The sequence below is a fragment of the Choloepus didactylus genome, chromosome 10 (assembly GCF_015220235.1).
Source record: "Choloepus didactylus isolate mChoDid1 chromosome 10, mChoDid1.pri, whole genome shotgun sequence".
Taxonomy (NCBI): domain Eukaryota; kingdom Metazoa; phylum Chordata; class Mammalia; order Pilosa; family Megalonychidae; genus Choloepus; species Choloepus didactylus.
In genome coordinates, this window is record NC_051316.1 from 100,120,383 (window position 1) to 100,141,900 (window position 21,518).

The 21,518-nt window shown below is 43.7% G+C and overlaps 1 protein-coding gene across 1 annotated transcript; it reads right to left on the reverse strand.

Moving 5' to 3' along the window:
• Window positions 1-15,528: 15,528 nt before the first annotated feature.
• LOC119504706 (olfactory receptor 1J4-like) lies at window positions 15,529-16,470 on the reverse strand. The gene has a single exon (XM_037797157.1). It carries the CDS (start codon window positions 16,468-16,470, stop codon window positions 15,529-15,531), a length of 942 nt encoding a protein of 313 aa, XP_037653085.1.
• Window positions 16,471-21,518: the final 5,048 nt, after the last annotated feature.

Genomic DNA, 21,518 nt, shown 5'->3' on the forward strand with positions numbered 1-21,518 from the left:
ATATTGGCAAATCAGAGGACAACCTAAAGAAGAAATTGTCATTTTAGTTTCATGATAAAGTCCTTTGACGCACGAAAGTTTGTAATTTTGATGAGGTCCCATTTGTCTGTTTTTTTCTGTTGATGCTTGTGCTTTCAGTGTAAAGTCTAGGAAACCATTGCCTAACTCAAGGTCCTGAAGAAGCTTCCTTATGTTTTCTTCTATGAGTTTGATATTTCTGCTCCTTATATTTAGTTCTGTGATCCATTTTGAGTTGACTTTTGTATAAGGTGTGACAAAGGGGTCTTCCTTTTTTTCTTTTTTTATATTAAGATCTAGTTTTCCCAGCACTATTTTTTGAAGACTATTCTTTCCCAATTGAGTGGTCTTTGCCCCCTTGTCAAAAATCAGGTAGCCATAAATGTGAGGGTTGATTTCTGAGCTCTCAATCAGATTCCATTGGTCTATTTATCTATCCTCTGCCAGTACCATGTTTGTATTACTGTGGCTTTTTAAGTTTCAAGATCACGAAGTGTGAGTCCTTCTACTTCATTCTTCTTTTTGAAGATGGCTTTGGCTATTTGGGGCTCTTTACCCTTCCATATAAATTTGATGATTGGCTTTTCAATTTGTTCAAAGAAGGTTGTTGGAATTTTGATTGGGATTGTGTTGAATCTATAAATCACTTTGGGTCCGATTGACATCTTCATAATATTTAGTCTTCTGGTCCATGAGAATGGAAAGTCCTTTCATTTATTTAATCTTTCTTTGATTTCTTTCAGCAATGTTTTGTAGTTTTCTGTGTACAAGCCCTTACATCTCTGGTGTTTGATGCCGTATGTACCCCCAAAAAAACATGTTCTTAAATCTAATCCATTCCTCTGGGGTGAACTCATTGTAAGTAACAGATTTTATGAAGTTAATTCAGTTCGGGCATGTGTGGACCAGCCACGTCAGGATAGGTCTTAATCTTATTACTTTGGAGACCTTTATAATGAATTCAGACATGAGAGAGAGAAAGCCACAGAAAGTAAGAAGCTGAAGTGGAACCTGGAAGACAAGGAAAAGACCAGAAGAAACTGCTGTGAGCTTGCCATGTGAAAGAGGAACCAAGGATCACCAGCAGCCAGCCCCAGAATACCACAGTCTTTGGGGGGAAAGCATTGCCCTGATGGTGCCTTGATTTGGACTTTTTCCCAACCTCAAAACTGTGAGTGAATAAATTCCCATTGTCTGACCTGACCCATTCTGTAGTATGTGCTACAGCACCCTAGGTAACTAAAACAGATTTTGGTAATTGGAGAGTAGGGTGCAGCTATTGCAAATACCAAAAATGTGGAAACAGCTTTGTAATTGGGTAATGGGCAGAGTTTGACAGATTTATGAGGAGGTTGAGTGAAAAGGACTAGATGGCTTTAAAGAGACTGTTGGTAGAAATATGGATGCTAAAGTTACTTCCTATGAGGACTTAGAAGGAAATAATGAATGTGTTATTGGAAATTGGAGGAAAGGCAATCCTTGTTATAAAGTGGCAGAGAACTTGGCAAAATTGTGTTCTGATGTCTGATGTCTCTTTCAAGGCAGAAATTCAAGGTGATGAACTTGGTATTTGCCTGAGGAAATTTCCAAACCAAGTGTGGACAGTGCAGACTTGTTTCTCCTTGCTACTGATGGTAGAATAAGAGAGGGAAGGGAAGAGCTGATAACTGAACTCCTGGCCCAAAGAAACCAGAATTGATGGTTTGGAAAATTCTGAGCTTACAGAAAATGAGTCCCCAGAGAATAGTGTTCATGTGAGGATTTAACTGAATGTGGATCCCATCAGTAATTTCCATGCAAGTCAAGACTGGAGTCAGGATCCAGGAAGAATCTGTGGAAAGTCCTACTGTCTGATGGTTTTGATCCCTGTGTATTACATGAACAATTGACAAGTTTTTTCCAATATTTGTATGAAAAGAACTACTGCCAGCCTGGACTAAAAGGGACAGAGAAGGGACAAATTGAAGGAAAAATCACTTCAAGGGCAAAACCACAGAATCCAAGGTCTGGACTGAAGACATCTTCTTTGGCCAAGAGAGCAGGCCCACCCATGTGTGTGGAAAGCATGGCTCTGCCCCGGTGCTTCGAAAGGGCAGACCTTCCAACCTGCTATTCATGAAGAGTGCTGCCACTGCCCTGAGCAGGGAGACCCTGAGCTCCAGGGATTGTGGAAAGTCTGGCTGCAACCCCAATGCTCTGATAGGGTGGAGCCTAGACCCTGACATTTTTGGAGAGCCTAGTCACCATCCCAAATGCTTGGGGAGGGTGGATCCTGCACCCCAGTGTTCAAGGAGAGCATGGTCACTGGGCAAGCACTTGGAAGGAGTGGGGCTACCATTTCCTCAGGCACAAAGGGACAAAACACTGTTCCATAGATGACTTTCAGACTTTGAAATCTAATAGAGTATGCCCTGCTGGGTTTCAGAATTATTTAGGAGCCATGACCTCTATTTTCCTTCCAATTTCTCCCTTTGGGAATGGAAATAGTTATCCCATGCCTGCCCCTCCATTGTATATTGGAAGCAGATAACTTGTTCTCTGGATTTCACAGGTCCACAGACAGAGGGGAACTGTGCCCCAGGACAGGCCACACCCACAGTCAATTTTGATGAGACTTTGTAATAAACATTGTTTCTGAGATGACTTAAGGCTTTGGGGATATTGTGATGGAATGAATACATTTGCATATAAAAAGAACATCCCTTTTGGGTGGAGGGTCTAGTGTGGTAGTTTGAAGGTGTATGTACTCCAGAACAGTATTTCTTAAAGTTAATCCATACTTGTGGGTGCAACATTGTAAGTAGGACCTTCAATGAGGCTACTTTAGTTAAGGTGTGACCCACCTTAATCAGGGTGGGTCTTAATCCTATTTCTAGAGTCCCTCATAAGAGAATGAAATTCAGACAGAGAGAGAGAAAATGACAGAACAGCCCAAAGGTGAAATCAGTGGAACCCAGAAGAGAAGGGAGAGACCAGGAGACACTGCCATGTGCTTCACCATGTGACAAGCAGTGGCTATGACCCCCCCATCTCCCAGACACGTGGCCAGCAGCTGTGGGGAGTGCGGCCCAGGCTCCTGGTGCAGCCTGCTGCTGCCAGGGTGGGTTACAAGGGCCTAATCCTCCAAATTCTGTGGGCATGTGACCTGATCACCCATCACTACTTCAGAGAGCTGGAGGCTGGCTCTGAGGATGACCATTGTTACAACCTCCCTCAGGGAAAAGTGGTAAAGGAGTCTTACAATGGCAGCCCCTATTTTTTTTTTTTTTTTTCTTTTCTCTTTTCTCTTTCTGTTCCCCATTTGGGAGCAAAAATAGTTTGCAAAAGTCACAAATTGATGTCTGCAACCCTCAGCAAAACTCCAGTTGTTTTGTTTGGTTGTATTTCTGTACTAACATTCTCATTTTGCTCATTCATTGTTTTCCTCATATCCTCTAGTTCTTTCTTGGTATTTTTCTTTATCTCCTTGAGGATTTTTTTTTTTTTTATTAGAGAAGTTGTGGGTTTACAGAACACTCACGCATAAAATACAGGATTCCCATACACCACCCCACCACCAACACTTGCACAGGTGTGGAAAATTTTTTACAGTTAATAACACTTTCTTTTTGTAATTCTACTATTTTACATTTGTTATAATTGATGCAATATTTAAAGTAATACTATAACTATTGTCCATAGTTTACATAGGGGTATTTGTCCCATATTCCTGACCTATTATTCTTTTCAGGCATGTCTTTATATTCTTATTCATCTAACCATACACTGGATAAAGGGACTGTCTGTCACAAGGTTTTTATAATCACACTGTCACACAATAAAATCTATATAGTTATACAATAGTTAATAAAGATCAAGGCTACTGGATTACAGTTCAACAATTTCATGTATTTCCTTCTGGCTATTACAATACACTAGCAACTAAAAAGAAACATCATATGATGATTCAGTAGTCATAAATCATTTGCTAAATCCTAATTTCTCAGTTATACCTCCTCCCTCTCATTTGATCCTTCTCTCAATTTTCAGAGATATCTGGGCAATGGCCATTTTAACTTATTCATGCTGGAAAGGGGTGTCACCCTTATGGGACAGAGGCATGAACCTGATTAATGTTCTTCAAGAGACTGGTACCTCTGGGTTTCAGGGCTTATCTGTCATAGGAACAATCTAGAGGCCTTAAGTTTCTGAAAAAAATAAACTTGCTAAGTAACTTTTATGGAGTCTTAGCATACCCTTTTTTGGGGGATTAGCATACTGTGGCAATTTGCAATATCTGCCTGAAGCTTGCGTAAGAGTAACCTCCAGAATGACCTCTCAACTCTATTTGAACTCTCTTAGCCACTGAAACTTTATTTTGTTTCATTTCGTTTCCACTTTAGGTCAAGAAGGCATTCTCAAATGCGGTCGGGGTTACTGCTTCTGGGGGGAGGGGCGGCCGGTAGCCGAGCCCTCAGCTCTCGGGGCTGCTTAAAGGGTACCGGCGGCGGGGGCTCTTTCCCGGAGGTGAGGGAGAGGCGGAGGACTTGGCCGGGTCCTCGGCGAGAGGCGTGCAAGGTGTGGAGGGCGGCGATAAGGACAAGACACTCTTCATCCAGTAGGAGTATGCGCCAAAGAGATTTATTCAGGGGTGATCACAGGTTATATAGGCTGGTAAGAAGGGCAGGGCTGGAAAGGGGGTGAAGTAGCCTAAAATGGCAATATTGAAGGGAGAGGGGCTAGGATTGGTTCTGAGAGGACGCAGGAGCTGTTGCAGCGGGCGGGGGTTGTTCTGGCCACGGTGCATGCGCGCTGGCGGTGGCAGGAGTGGCCTTGGCACCAGGGAGTGAGTGGGTAAGATAAGGAAGTGGGGAAAGGGCAGTTGGGAGAAAGGCGGTTTCCTCCGGCAAGCCTCCCCTGCCCGTGACATTTTGGGTGAGGAAAAGGGAGCTGCCTTGACCTCGCTCCCCAGGCTCGGGGGGGCTGCAGAGGGCACTCACGCCCGTACCTACTACCCTCCCCAGGGGGTGATCAGGTCCCCTGGCCCAGGCCTGGCAAGCCGAGGTACAAGCTCAGCTACCCGCAATTCCCCTTTCTTTTCTAATTAGAGGAAGAGGCTTTACCGGAGAGGCCCGCTAAGGGTGAGGGGAGGGGGAGGTTAGGGAAGGGAAAAAGGGGTTGACGGTGGCTCGGTGAGGCTGGAGTTCAGTGTAGGTGTGGTGCCCGGGCGCTTGACAATGGCTTCGCTGCAGCGGGCTGGGCGAAGGTGAGGGGTTTAAAGTTCAGGGGTTCAGAGAAGCTGGAACTCGAGGCGAGAGCGATGTTCAGGTGATTGGGAAGGGCCTCGCGGTCGGCGGGTTGACCGGTGGCGTTGAGGTCGCGGAGGGTTGGCTGTTATCTTGGAGTGGGGGGCGTCAGAGGTGGCGAGTTGCTGATACTGGATTTGCACGAACGAGGAAAAAATGGCATCCGTTTGTTTCCTTACAAGCTGGACAATTTTGCGGATGAGGCAGGGTCCTAAGATGAGAGCTAGAATAATTATTAATAGGGGGCCAAGAAAAGGAAGGATGTATAGGAGGATGGGAGTGAAAAAACTGGACCAATAACTGGTGGCTTCACGATCTCTTTTACGCTTTTCCAGTCCTTTTCGGACTCTTTTTAGGCTGTCCTCGACGAGACCTGTGGAATTGGCATATACACAGCACTCTTCTCCTAGGGCAGCGCAGAGGCCTCCTTCTTTGAGGAGGAGAAGGTCAAGACCTCGGCGGTTTTGGAGCACTACCTCAGAGAGGGAATTGACAGAATTTTTTAGATGGTAAATAGCGTTTTGTAAGTGACGAATGTCCTCGTCAACAGCCGCCCTGAGGTGAGTTAGGGCGGAGCCTTGACTGGCTAGTGCAGCGATTCCGGTGCCAGTGCCGGCAAGACCTAGGAGGGAGGCAATTGTGAGGACGGTGATGGGCTCTCGCTTTTGTAGAAGGGCAGGAGCTGCAGTTCTTTCCAGACGGAGGAAGAAGTCTTCTTCGCTGTGGTATAAGACCCTAGGGATAAGGACAATTAGGAGGCAAGTTTCTTTATATTCACTGATGATATTCGTGCTGAGACAGGGGGTAAGTCCTGTAGAGGAGCAGAGCCATTGGGAGGAGTTATGAGGAATGAGAAATTTTGCCGAGCTGCTGGGAGATGAGTAGCTGGCACAGGCAGTGAGGTCGGGAGAGTTACTGGAGCGAGGGCGGACGCACTTTCCCGTATAGGAGACTGAATGAAAGGTCAGGGGGACGGCAGAGGTATTCCAATTGCATTTCGAGGGGCTGTCTTCTGTGCTTTCTGAAAAGGAGAGGTTGGAGGCAACGGGCTCGTACAGTGAGGAAGAGGTGGAGAGGCAGAGCCAGCAGGAGGAGGTAAAATTGGGGTTGGAGGAGTTCACTGAGGCAAAGGCGGCTTGGATGAGGCTGAGGAGGGGAGAGGAGTAACGAGAAGGGGGGCAGAGGAAGCTGGGGTGGTGGGGTTTGAGATGCGCTGTTTGTAGCTGAGGTGCGGCTGGTTGGAGCTGAGGTGCGGCTGGAGAGCTGTGGAAAAAGGGGGTTAATGGCTTTATTGGGACCAATGTTAAAGGGCTTTTTTAAAGCAGTATTTTGGCATGATTGGTTTACAGCCTCCTTTTTTATTAGAATAAGTGATCCTCGGTCGGTTCCTTTCTCATAGATTCTGAAGCCTCAAGTTTGACCGAGTAACCAGGAGGGATCAGTGGGGAGCTGCACTGTAAGATTAAGATGTGTGCAGGATCCCTCGCTTTCTTGGCCGAGCCAGTTAATTGTAGGGAGTTTGCACCCTGTAGGGGCTCACTTTAAGGTAAGGTAATGATTAGGAACAGGAGGCTTCCAATTAGTGGCTAATGTTTCATACCCCCAGTATACACAGTAGTACTCGTTGCGGGAATTACAGTACGATTTTCCAGGATTTGAGGATGGGCACATGTAATATTGGGCCTGGGGATCACTTACCTTTCGAGCGCAGGATTCTTCGACTCTGGAGACAAAGGTGGTGAAAGGCTTACTCGGCTCCTGGAAGAGCTTGGTGAATTTATTAGGCCGACAGGCAGAGCAATTGGCAAATGCTCGTAAGGCGATTCCCCAAAGGATAGGCCAAAAGGTGGCAGGTGCATTAATATAAGCAGACGCATTTAGAAACGCTCCAGTGCCCATATAGGCTTCGGGGGGATGATAGACTTCAAGGGCTGCGTCTTGCTCACTTTGCTTAGCTGCTTCTGCCTGGAAGTGAGCACGCCAGTCAACAAACTGACCGGGGTTAAAAATTGAACGGGCAAGCGAGGCCCAGTCTTGGGGGAGGCAATAGTTCATGGCGAGATCCTGCAGTATTTGGGAAGCATATGGGCTACCTAACCCGTCCTCCTTGACGGCCCTGCGAAGCTGCTTGATAGTATCTAAGTCAATGGGATACCAGTCATGCGGTTTCTGTGGGGTGGGGGCAAGGTTAAGAGGAAAGCAGCGAAAAGCACGAGAGAAAGGAGGGCGCGCTTGCAGAGGGCTTGGCGCGGGAGTGGGGGTAGGGGGAGCGTTGCCCCAAGGGTTGCCTTGAGGTGCAGAAGGCAGCCAGGGGTTGTTAGTCGGCAGGGTGGAAGGAGCGGCGGCAGCTGCCGGTAGCGGCTCCGAGGGGGAGCTCGCCGAAGGGAGAGGCGGGAGTGGGAGGCCCCAAGCGTCGCAAGATGGCGGCGCGGTGGGCGTGGCTAAGACACAAGATGGCGGACCAGCCCCGCCCTGTGAAAGGGCGGGGTCCAAGGCACAAGATGGTGGACTAGCTCCGCCCTGTGGAAGGGCGGGGTAAAGCATATGCGGTTTCCGGCCCAGCTTAGGGCTGATGTCATCGCCAGAGCATTTCCTCCCCTCGATGGAAGAAGAAGGAGGAAGTTCGCCATCTTGGCGTGGCGCAGTGTTATTTTGCTTTTTGGGAGTCACCTCGAGCGCGTTGTTAATCTGCTCGACTAAGGACTCCGTGTCCGAGTCATGATTTGAATTAGTATCGCTATCTGAATCTGTTGGCTGGGTTGATAGGGCCTCCTTGGATTTAACGGGGCCTCGATCAGGGGGGAGGGAGCCTTGAAGGCAGGAGCGGATGGTTATCAAGGTGGGGAGCAAGCCGGGAGGGAAGCGCTTGCTCTCATGTTCCATGGCGTTGGTGACTCGATCAATAAGACGATCATAAATAACAGGGTCCCAAAGATGGCAAGTGGTGAGCCATGGGTTAAAGGGCAGCAGGAGGTCCCAGTATATCTGCAGCTGCCGGACAGACACTTTACAGCGATGCGTGTCTAGGAGACCCGCTAGAGCACGAACTTGAGGTGCCTGACATGTAGATATACGATTACCCATAGCTGAGGGGAGAGGAGGGGGGTTTGTTTACCGAGCAGAGAGAATGAGATAAACTGTGGCCGCAAGGCCGAAGGAGACGGCGAGAGCGGAAAGCAGTGCCCTTTGGCAACGGGAGCAGTCGGGGGGGGCGGTTGCAAAGAGGCACACGGTGCCAAATGAGGAAATAAAGATACAAAGAACTACAGCAAAGTAATGGAGGGGAAGAGGGAGAGCGTTAGGAGGAACGGGGGTCATAGAAGTGCGCATACAAGAGGACGAAGAGAGCGTGGGGGATACTCCTACTGGATGAAGAGAGCGTGGGGGAAGGGAGGAGCGGCTTCGGAGCAAGGAACCTCCCACGGCTCCGGAAGCGGCGAAGGAGAGGCGGCCCTTACCTTGCAGGCGAGGAAACGGGAAGCTGGAGAGGCGTCCGGGCGAGCGGGCGACCTGCCGAACTGTCGTGTGGAGACGTTCCTCACACGGGGCACCAGTTGCGGTCGGGGTTACTGCTTCTGGGGGGAGGGGCGGCCGGTAGCCGAGCCCTCAGCTCTCGGGGCTGCTTAAAGGGTACCGGCGGCGGGGGCTCTTTCCCGGAGGCGAGGGAGAGGCGGAGGACTTGGCCGGGTCCTCGGCGAGAGGCGTGCAAGGTGTGGAGGGCGGCGATAAGGACAAGACACTCTTCATCCAGTAGGAGTATGCGCCAAAGAGATTTATTCAGGGGTGATCACAGGTTATATAGGCTGGTAAGAAGGGCAGGGCTGGAAAGGGGGTGAAGTAGCCTAAAATGGCAATATTGAAGGGAGAGGGGCTAGGATTGGTTCTGAGAGGACGCAGGAGCCGTTGCAGCGGGCGGGGGTTGTTCTGGCCACGGTGCATGCGCGCTGGCGGTGGCAGGAGTGGCCTTGGCACCAGGGAGTGAGTGGGTAAGATAAGGAAGTGGGGAAAGGGCAGTTGGGAGAAAGGCGGTTTCCTCCGGCAAGCCTCCCCTGCCCGTGACATTTTGGGTGAGGAAAAGGGAGCTGCCTTGACCTCGCTCCCCAGGCTCGGGGGGGCTGCAGAGGGCACTCACGCCCGTACCTACTACCCTCCCCAGGGGGTGATCAGGTCCCCTGGCCCAGGCCTGGCAAGCCGAGGTACAAGCTCAGCTACCCGCACTCAAACCCACAATGCCAGGGCCAGGCTCATCCCTGGGACTCATGTCCCGTGTTGCCATGGAGACTCACTCACCTGGGAGTCATATCCCATGTAGTAGGGGAAAGGTAATGAGCTTATTTGCAGAGTTGGCTGAGATAAAGAGGCCACATCTAAGCAACAAAAGAGGTTCTCTGGTGGTCACTCTCAGTTATAATTATAAGTAGGCTTAGCTTTGCCATTGTAGAAAAAGTTTCATAGGGCAAGCCTCAAGATTGAGGTCTTGGCTTGTTAAATTGGGAGGCCCTAAAGCTTGAGAGAATATCAGGAATTCCCCAAGTGGGGAAGTTCAATAGTTCCATACTTTTTCTCCAGTTCCTCAAAGGCCTTTGCAAATACTGTTTTTATTTTCTGCCTCTAAAAATACTCCAGAATGTATCAGGGTATTACATTAAGCTATACAGAATAACAAGATCTCATTCCCTATTCTAGGCTCCATGTAATTAGTTTGCTTAAATAACCTGGCCAGACAGGTTAAGCTAGATAGCGTGCTACAGAAAATTTAAATTTTGAACAAAATAACATCTCTTCCTTTGGGCTCATACTTCCTTTGGTCTCATACTTTACCCTGTATTCTGATTTACCTTGGTCCTAACCAGAACCACTTCATTCATATCTCTAATTGAAGTCTGATCTCTTTTTCAGCTTCTTTAATAGTTGCTATATGGAGTAATGCTGACTTTCAGAGCTGCAGAACTTGAACTCTGAGTCTCAGGTGTCACAGATGTCTAAAGTTCCAGGAAACAACCAGGTTATACGCAAAGAGCACAGCAAATCAGAATTTAGCAATAACAGTTAAAACTCAGGAATAAATGTGACTGCTGTAAGAGCTTGGAAGCTAGGAACTTTTACAATGAACCTTATTGAACATTCCATTCTCCTTATTCATCAATTGCCCAATCTCTGCCCACTTTCTATCTCCTGATAACCTATGCTCTCAGAGTTTGCTTGTTATTGTTAGTTTATATTAGTGAGACCATACAATATTTGTCCTTTCTTTATTGGCCCGTTTCACTCAATATATTGTCCTCAAGGTTCATTCACCTAGTTGCATGCCTCACAACTTCATTTCTTTCTGCAGCCGCTAAATATTCCATTGTATGCATACACCACAGTTCACCCTTCTGTTCATCAGTCAATGTATCCTTAGGCCACGTCCTTCCGTTGCACATCGTGAATTTGCTGCCATAAGCACCAGTGCGTAAATGTCTATTCATGTTCCTGCTTTCAGTTCTTCCAAGTATATACCAAATAACAGGGTTGCTGGATCATATGGCAGCTCTAGACTTAGCCTCCTGTGGAACAACCACACTGCCCTCCAGAGGGGCTGCACCGTTCTACTTCCCTACAAACAGCAAACAGGTACCTTCTTCTCTTCACCTGTTCTCCAGAACTTGTACCTTTCTGTTTATTTTTTAAATAGTTTTATTCACACACCATACAATCCATCCTAGGTCAATGGCTCCTGGTTTAATCACATAGTTATGCATTCACTACCACAATCTATATGAGAACATTTCCATTTCTTTTTATTTTAACCAAGACAGAAGATGAGAAAAAACATAAAAGAGAGAGAAAAACAGCAACAAAAATTGCATACCCCTCCCTTATATCCCCCTCTTATTGACATTTAGCTTTGCTATATTGCCTTTGGTATAATTAATGAAAGAATATTACAACGTTATTTTTAACTATAGACACTAGTTTGCATTAAGTGTGTTTTTTCCATATAACATCCCACTCTTAACACCTTGTAATGGTGACATTCCTTTGTTCTTCCTCATGTAAAAACTTTCTTATATTTGTGCATTTAATCCCCATCATTGTCCACTCCAGGTTTCACTAAGTTATACAGTCCCAGTGTTTCCTTGAGATTTTGAAGATCGCTTTTTTAAAGGCTTTGTTTGTTGTATCCACATTCTTGTCTTCTTCATTGATGTTTTCTATATTTGTATCCTCTTCCTTTGGATGGGCCATCATTTCCTGTTTCTTTGTCTTGTACTCTTTTGTTGCACACTGTACATTTTAATATTTTAAAATGTTAACTCTGGGATTTACTCCCTAGGATGTCTGTTTCTTGGTTTTGTCACCAGCTGGTTATAAGACAGATTTTCTTGAGCTTCAGCCCTCCTCTCAGGAAGGTCTGCCCAAGGCAATGCAGTGTCTAGGGTCCTCCTTGTTTTTCCTGAGCCTGTGTCTTGTCCTGGGCTTGTGCTTGTTAGTTGGAGATCACCATTTACAGGAGTTTGAATGTCCCCTCTATTTTCCAGGAGAAAGACCTCCCTCTCCTGGGTATTTAAAGCAGACAAGCTTTTGCCATAGACTCTCAGCCTCTATAGCATCTCATATCCCTTTTGTTGTTTCAAGCTGCTTTCGCCTGGAGGGCAAATTCTGGTGGGGGGGGGGGTAGGTGTAGATATTCCGAAGAGGTGTTTCCCAAGTCAGTCTTTCCCACCAGAAACAGGGCCAGGGACCCATGGAGAGGGCACAGATTGGCTCCAAAGTGCCCTGGATAGAGGATCAGGAAGGGTGCCAAGAGCTTCTTCCATAGCTCCCCAAAGGCCCTTTGACTAACTGTCCCCGCAGCCCTGAGGAAGCATAGCATCTCTAAGTCTCCTCCGCTGCCACCTTTGTTTGGGGCATATTGGAACAATGGCCTCTCTCAGAGCTTGGCCCCCAGTGATCCAATGTTGCTAATCAAAAGCCTCGATCAGTAATTCATCATGCCCACCGTGGTCTTGGGGAAGAGGAACTTTATGTCCCTTTCTTTCACCAGCAAGCTATCCAAGGACTGAACCCCATGGTGGCCTGCAGGAAGAGTTAAAGATGAGTGCTTGTAACCACTGCGCAGAGAAGCAATTTACTGATCTTTACTGTAATTTACCAGCCTCTTCCTTCTGCTCTTCCCTGAATGCTGTACAGTGTTCTGCTGACCTCCGGAGTTTCAAAATAATCATTTCAGACAGCTCCTGCCTGTTTAATAGTTGTTCTGGTGGAAGGACTGAGTCTTGGAACTCCCTACAGCACCATCTTCCCACAGTCTTCAAAAGTCAAATAAAAGAATTCACTTCAACTCAAATTTTCTGAAACCCACCATTCTTGTATGTCTCCCTACCCAGCTTTCTCTTTACTGTCCACTTACACCACTTCTATTCCTTCTACTTCTTTACCTTCCTTCCAGATTGAACTTCCTTTTCTTAGAGTTTTCCTCAGGAAAAAAACAAGAAATCCTATTGTATAACACCTCCTTAAGATTTCTAGATCAAAAGGCATATATATGAAAGTTGAATTTAAACCCTGGCTAGAGCCAGCTTGACACATAATTAAGAATATTCCTAAACCTCAAGAAAAAAGACAAAACTTTGATGCAGAAATCAGAGTTTATTGGATACTTACTGATTCAGACTACCAAATCTGTGCCAACTAGCTCACATACTTGTTAGCCCCTCAGCCTAGGATAAATGAGCAAAAGCAGCAGGTGTGAAAGACAAGGAAAAGATTTAAATAACTAAGCTGTGTACGATGCAAAATTCGCCTTGAGAGGTCAAGAAAAGTAGGGAGTGCACTATAAAAGGCCTTTTCATAAGCCTTTTCATTAAGGGCTGAATGGATAAATATTGAAAAGTACAAACAAAATAAACATACATCAATAAGAAACTTAAATATAGACATCAGCAAACATCCAAACAATATTCTGGGTAGACACAATAGCCAAACTAAAATGAGTCTTATGGTTTCCTTGTGTAGCTAGTCTTATACCTGGTAAAAGGAGCTAAGAAAATAATAAATTAGAATTGGAAATTGCCAATTTAGAAGCTATTAGACAGGAATAAAGACTGTCATTTCTTGGTTGTAGGGGTCAATTCATCAAGAGAACATACAAATCCTAAATATTCATTATCTGGATTGTGGCGATAGTTTCACAGGTATATGCATGTTTCAAAACACATCAAATTGTACACTTTAAAACTGTCTATTATAATCAAATGAACTAAAAGAAAAAAAATGAACAAAAGTCCTCTTGGATGACAGAGGCATTTCCATTGAGACTTCTCTCTCATTATCTTAATTATCACAATTTTCACACCAGGGAAGATTTTTACATAGAAATGTATTTCATGGCAAAATTTTACATGGAATGAATTGTTTTTCCTTCTTAATTTTTCAGAGCAGCTTCCTTTGGGAGAATGAGATTTTTTTACTCAGTCATGAGCTACAGGATGGGCTGAGTTATAACTGCCCACTTTCAGTTACTCACCAAGAGATAAATCTTTATCTTTGATCTAAATTTCATTTTCTACAGAGCTTCCAAGGATAAGAGGTTCTTTCAGTTGTGTTGCAAAATGTTGGCAACCATATCACATTTCCTGCCACAATTCTGAGTTTAGGTGTTGTGCCGGTTTGGATGTATTATGTCCCCCAAAACGCCATTATCTTTGATGCAGCTTTATGGAGGCAGATGTATTAGTGTTGATTAGATTGGAATTCTTTGATTGAGTGTTTCCATGGGGATGTGACTCAGTCAACTGTGAGTGAAATGTCTGATTGGATAATTTCCATGGAGGTGTTACCCCGCCCCTTCAGGGTGGGTGTTAATTGGATCACTGGAGTCCTATAAAGGAGTTCACAGACAGAGGACCTCGGAGCAACTGAGAGTAACATTTTGAAGAGGAGCTGCAGCTAAGAGAGGACAAAATGCCCAAGAGCAACATTTTGGAGAATGTCATTTTGAAACGCAACCTAGGAGCAAGCAGACGCCAGCCACATGCCTTCCAAGCTAACAGAGGTTTTCTGGATGCCAACGGCAATCCTTCAGTGAAGGTACCATATGGTTGACACCTTACCTTGGACACTTATGGCCTTAAGACTGTAACTTTGTAATGAAATAAACCTTCTTTATAAAAGCCAATCCATTTCTGGTACTTTGCATTCCGGCACCATTAGCAAACCGGAACGCGTGTCGATGTTTATTTTCAGATATGCATCTTGATTAATGTTTGCATTACCTGTTGCTCTTAATCACTTACTCCAAGTGTTATCATCCCAGGCCCCATGTTAAAATCACCAGCTAAAGTGCTGCATTGCATTTAGATTTCAAGAAAACATAAGAAACCCAATCTCATCATTAACCAGCTACTCCATAGGTAAGATAGTATTCTGAATTTCCTTAACTTAAATTCGAAGAGTGACATTGAGATTTGTAGATCTGATAAAATGTTTTAAAATGTGAGATAGAAACTAAGGAGCTGATTGATAAAGTATGGATTGTTATTAATTATCACACAGATATTTTATGAGTGTCCTAATTACCTCTACCACTAGGTTTCACAAACATTAAAACAACTTCATATGCAGTCCACATAAACACTACTAAAGACAGTTACCATCTTCAAACCACATCACATTTGACAGTTCTAATATTCTTCAGTGAAGGCATCAGAAACTTAAAGGATGAAAAGATACAGCTTACAAAAAATGCCAAACAATACAGATAGCAAAGAAATTTGCAGTCAGAATTTCATTTTCCTAAAAGGGAAAACATATAACAAAGCAAGCAATTTTTTTGGTCTTTTCATGTTTATAAGGCAATACTGTAATTGTTAAGAATGATAATTCACACTGCTGGCATACAAGATGTTTGGTGCTTTGAAGACAACTGAGATAATTGTATGTGACAGATCTTGAGGCTTATGGTAAAATAAAGAGCCATAAAATAAAGCTAAAGCAAAAAGAAGTTGATTCAAAGAACACAGATGGTTACAAAAAACATCCTTCTATTGTGTCAGTGCCTGGAGGTCTGGATGAACTCACAGGATGGAGAGGAGGAGACAGGAGGACCAGTCCAAGCAAGTGACCAGAAACAGGGAAGTGGGATAAGTACCAGCAAAAACGAGGTCACCCACAGTTTTTCAAGGAGGACTCTCTGACAGTGCCATTTGGTGAAATAAGAACTGAGAGGATGGGGTGACTGTCACCTGGAGAAAAATATGTCCCTCCTGAGAAGTCTCCCCAGGGCTCCTTTTACATCTCTGTTCCTCAGGCTGTAGATAAAGGGGTTGAGCATAGGGGTGACCACTGTGTACATCATGGAAGCAATTATGTCTTTGTCATTGGAGTTGTTTGATGATGGGAAGATGTACAGTACCATAATTGTCCCATAAAATAGAAATACCACAGAGAGATGGGAGCCACAGGTGGACAAAGCTTTGCAGATCCCTTTGGTGGAGGGAACCCTCAGGATGGAGATCCCAATACGGGCATAGGAGACCAGAATGCCAATCAGTGGTATGAGAATCCCCAACGCCCCCACAGTGAGGATGACCAGCTCATTGAGGGAGGTGTCCGAGCAGGAGAGTTTGAGCAGAGTAGCAAGATCACAAAAGAAATGAGGGATAGTGTTAACAGCACAGAAAGAAAGCAGGGACAGGGAGAGAGTGTGGGACATTGCACTGCTACATGAGAATAACCAGGACCCACCCACTAGTGAAAAACATAGGCTTTCTTTCATGATGGTGGTGTAGTATAGAGGGTGGCAGATGGCCACATACCTGTCATATGCCATCACTCCAAGAAGAAGGTTATCAATACAACCAAAAAATATAAAAAAAAACATCTGCGTTACACACCCCACATAAGAGATGGATTGATCCTGAGTATGCAGGTTTCTCAACATCTTAGGGATGGTGACAGATGAAAAGGAGACATCAGTGAAGGCCAGCTGGCTGAGGAAGAAGTACATGGGGGTGTGGAGGCGAGAGTCCAGCCTGATGAGCAGGATGATGAGCAGGTTCCCCAGCACTGTGGTGAGGTACATGCCCAGGAAGAGGGCAAAGAACACGCCCTGCTGCTCTGGGCGGATGGAGATCCCCAGCAGGAGGAATTCAGACACGCTGCTCTGGTTCTCCCACATCATGCTGCTCTTTTCTCTGCTGGGATGAAGGGAAGTGGGAAATGTCAGAGACCGTGAAAGTGTGATTATGACTATCGCAGTAGGGTCTTTTATTTTCTCCTGGGAAATATGAGTGTGTGAATTCCTATTATCACTTTGTCTTGCCAAAGCAAGGAACATCCCCAACACCAACATGATTCCTTTCACTGGAACCCAGAATGAATTCTTTCTTCTTCTTTTATTCAGTATTCTAGGTACTATGGCTTTAGTTGAAGATTAAAGAATAAAAACACACGTACAAAATTTCTTCTTTTGGGGTGCTGACCCTCTAGGGAGCAACTAGCACAGGACTGACTAAAGGTGTGAATCTGTTGCAGATTCCTTGCATTGTGACTCTAGACCCACCACTTTGCACCTCTCTGACTTGAGTGGCTAAATTTTCCTTGGCCTCATTTCGTGCTTCTGTAATGTGAAGATACCAATATTACATATTCATATGCATATTAGGAGGATTGACTGATTCAGTAAACATTGATATATTATAACAGTGTCCTGCATAAAATAAGTTCACAAATATTTTAACTATTGTTTTTATGACAGGATAAGTATCTAAATCAAACCAGGATCAAATTTAAGAATTCAATAAAACAGGATCACATGATAGGCATCCAAAAGATCGGGATGCTGACCTAAAAGTTGTGTTAACTTATCTGAGCTCTCACACTGTCAAAGAAGTTTCTGGGTCCAGATCCTGACCACAGGGGTGAATTGCCTGATGGAACTTATCTTAATGCACAGTCATAAATTTGCCAAGAACTAAGATTACTCAATTCATCTATCTCCATCTATCTCCATATGCATCCAGTGCCTCAAACTGGCTCAGAGCTGAGTTTTCAGATTCAGTAACACCCCTGAATATCTTCCTGGAACCTGAGAACTGGTAGATACTGTAGGATTGGGGGTATCTATTAGAATTCAGAGTTACCTGATTAACCAAAATTATTTCCCAGTATTGATTTTAACACTAATAAAAATTTACATGTAATGAGCACTGACACCAGAAAAAAATATTTTTGCACTATTGCCCCATTTATTTTTCTCAACAGTCTTGGGAGATGGGCATTATTAACACTCCATTATATACATACTCAGGAGGATTAAGAAATGAGGATTTTTCACTCTGTCAGTGACTGCTGTAGACACAATTCTCTCATGAGGTTTTCTTTTCTACTCTTATGACCCTACTGTTTCTCCTTCTCTGTAATTGGAAGAAGAGTCAGGATCTTTGAGATACTATATCAGGGCTTAAAGAAGGCCTCCTGCTTAGATAACTGTCTTCATTCATATTCCTACAGCCTCTTACAGTTTGCAAATAGCAATCACATGCCTTCAGTTTCACCAAATCAATCACTTATTTGTGTTGTAGACACAATGATTTTTTCTTTCATTCTACGAATGTGAAAAGTGAAATAATTTAAACAAGGTCACATAGATATTGCATGTTGAAGCCTGATCTCAAAAGTAGGTTTTTCTGATGATCTTTTTACTGGAGAATCTTCCATTGCTGTCCGTGGGGGCTGGGAAGACTAAACTAAAGATAAATGTTAAAATACCCTTATGCTGGGAGAGGAATATGATGTTAACACTGTTGTGTAAGTATCTGATAGTAGATATTTGTTCCAGACCAGGGAGTTGCTTGGTGTCATTAATTCATGTCTAAGTTCATGGGACGCCAGGAGGTGGCAGAGACTTCACTCTTCTGCTGAGGACTAGCTTCTCACAAACAGTTGCTAGGTCAGACTTAACCCAGGAACTCAAACATCTTCTGGAGGAGCCCTCAACACCTCATAAATCCATGGAGCTGCACCTTTAAGGGAAGGGAATAATGCAGGACTGGTACATTCGGTCTGCAACTTGTGTGAAAGAAGTGGCTCAGAAATGAAAAGGAGAGGCTGTGACCTGGAAGGTTGGAAGAGAGCCTTTGGATGGACCCAGTTTTCATAGCTTCATACCAAATATTCTCTCCCATGCAGTCAAGAAAAGGAGCATTAGATGTTTCCACCTCCATGAGGCTACAAATTACTAAGTGCTTATTATATAATTAGTACTTTCGTAAGCACCTTCGAGACCATATCTTGTAGAAGTTATTATTATTTCCATTTTACAGTGAAGGTTATAAACATCAGAGAGATCAAACCAGAAACCACAAAGCTATTACGTGGAAAAATGAAAAAGATTGAATGGAGATGCATGTGATGCTAGAAATGAGCATTTGATTACTAAACTATGTTACCAAAATTGAAGGTTAGAGTAAAAAATATTGATCATCCAGGGACCCTGCTGTAGTATTCAATTCACATATAGAAATGGTCCCAATTGATCTTCAAAGTGGGCCCAATTTGGAGCAGCCTCTGTGGGTTCTGCTCTCCGGCAAGTGGAGAATCACAATGTGAGAATGTTAAGCAGACACACAGACGTACACACAAATGTTAGTATCTTGGTTTTAAGCCTTCTCTGTCCTACACAAGGTGTGCATTTGTACACTCAACACATTTAAACACACTATCACAGATACGACATTGCCAAAAGGTGATTTACAGACTTCTCTGACTTATACTCAATCTAGGTAAATTCAGTCAGGGTGTGAATCAGCTCACACAAAGTCATGTAAAATTCATAAAAGTATGTACTCTCATGTGCATTATGCAGCTATACACAGAGAACTATCACGTATCCTATACAAATACATGCCACATGAATTATAGTCAGGCAGCCATATATTCAAATCACAAGCAACAAATGATGTCTTACATATAGCCTACAAATAAAATAAATGCAAGTACAATAAGCACACATATTGCTGAAAGGAAATTTCCAGCTTGTTCTGACATATATGTCATAGGTGAAGGTATTCAATGTGTTAGTCAGTTATACATACACAGACAGAACCAAAGAACACTGACACACATGCAAAAACACATGTAACTTCTCTGATAGTTCCACACACACATGGCTATAGAGATTTGGGGACCCCTTCTGATCTCTGCCATTTATATGAGTTCAGATGCTTTCTGTTTCATATTGTTACCTGAATCCCCACTTTCTGCCCAGAAAACCCAGGATCCACAGTAAAAGAGGAAACCTCAGTGCCCAAGGACCTTTACAGACTTTCTTGTCTGTTCACCAGCTTCAAAACAATAGGCAGAAAGACCTTTCGCCAACCATAAATAGGTCCTAGGGGAAAACAGCCCCCAAACCCCTGATTAGAGAAGCAAACAGCTTGGGCTAATTGCCCAAGTTTCTCCTGGCCCCTTGGGAAGTAGCGCATATAGGATCCAGAGGGATGGAGCTGCTCCTGGAGTCACAGGAGAGAGTGCCCCTAATGTCAGTGACACCTTGAGCAACTGGTCAAGTTTCTGTTGGTTAAGCCAAGTCCCATTAACCCCACTGAAATCAAGGAGCTCATTTCAATGGCAGTATCAGTCACTAGCTACCAGATCTCAAAGACACTGTTGCTACCAATGAATTTCTCAATGCCTTAGTGAAGAATGTATCCTCCAGGCATTTCCTGGAGATGTAGTTGGGAGTGGGCCAACAGGTTTCACATAATAAATATACTCCCAAAATGTCCATTTCTCTAAGCCTGTAGATTGCTTCCTCCATAATTGTCAGGGAAGTTATGGATATCTTGACATTATTAAAAGTAGATCATTGGTAAATCCAGGTTTCAGTCAATTGACAAGGAAATTTATAAAGCCAATTTTTGGTACTGTAGAACCACCTAAAATCTAGCATTTCAGTTAAGTTCACTCAGATCAATAATTTTGGCCTGATGCAACCTTTTATTTTATCCCCTTTTGTCTAATACCTTTGAATATACTCCCACATGGACAGTCTAGTTTCTTGTCAACACAAATTAGCAAGGTCTTGTAATTACTTTGTTCTATATGCTGACTATTCCTGGAGCAGACATTGCTGTTCTCTTCCTGGGCTATTCGGAAATCAAGCTGTTCTTATGGGGAGGAGGGGTCTTCAGGAAATTAGGCATCCATTTGCAAGGCAACTTCTTCCTATGAAGTTATTATAGACATTTTAATATCTAAGAACTCTAAGACCTAAAATTGGTAATCAGCATGGCCTGGAATAGAAAAAAAAACAGTGCATAATTTACCAGTGTAGAATATTTTGCTTTGCTAGAATATCAAACACATCAGTGGCTGTTTTATGGGTAACTGAAAAGGAAACCAACATAATTTATTTCTTGTGCTCAGGACTTGCCCACTTTTTTAACAAGAAAATGCTTAGTGTTCAAAGTACTTTCAATTGTACATTTAATTAAAATTACAATAATTACAAAAAATATATCATTTGGTGAAAATAGACTGAAGGAAAATGGAAAAGGAGTGAAAAGGTTAACATGATATGAAACAGATAGGCAGAGCAAGAGGAAAAATGGAACAAAGAATAGATGGGACAAAGAGAAAACAAATAGCAATATGAGAGACTTAAGCCAAACTCTATACTTAATCACATTAACTGTAAATGATCTAAATAACACAACTGAAAGGCAGAGTTTGTCATATTGGATAATAAAGCAAGACCCAACTATATTTTTCCTACAAGAAACACACTTTAAACACATTAAAAATAAAGAATGAAATTAAAAGTTTAAAAAACTAAGAGGATGGGGAAAAAAGCATGCTAACCCTAACCAAAAGAAAGCTAGACTGACCATATTAATATCAGACAAAGTAGAGTTCAGAGTAAACAATATTACCAGGAGTAAAGAATGTCATTTCATACAGATAAAGGAGTCAATTCATCAACACATCTAAACAGTTCTAAATGTTTTATGTAATTAGTAACGGGACTTCAAAATACATGAAGCTAAAACCTGATTATTTGAAGAAATAGATAAATTCAGAGTAATAGTTGGAGATTTCAATACCTTTCTCTCAATAATTGATGGAACAAGTAGAGAGAATATTTGTAAGGATAAAGAACATTTAAGCAACACTGTCAGCCAAGTTGACCTAGTTGACATTTATAGAACACTTAACCCAACAAGAGCA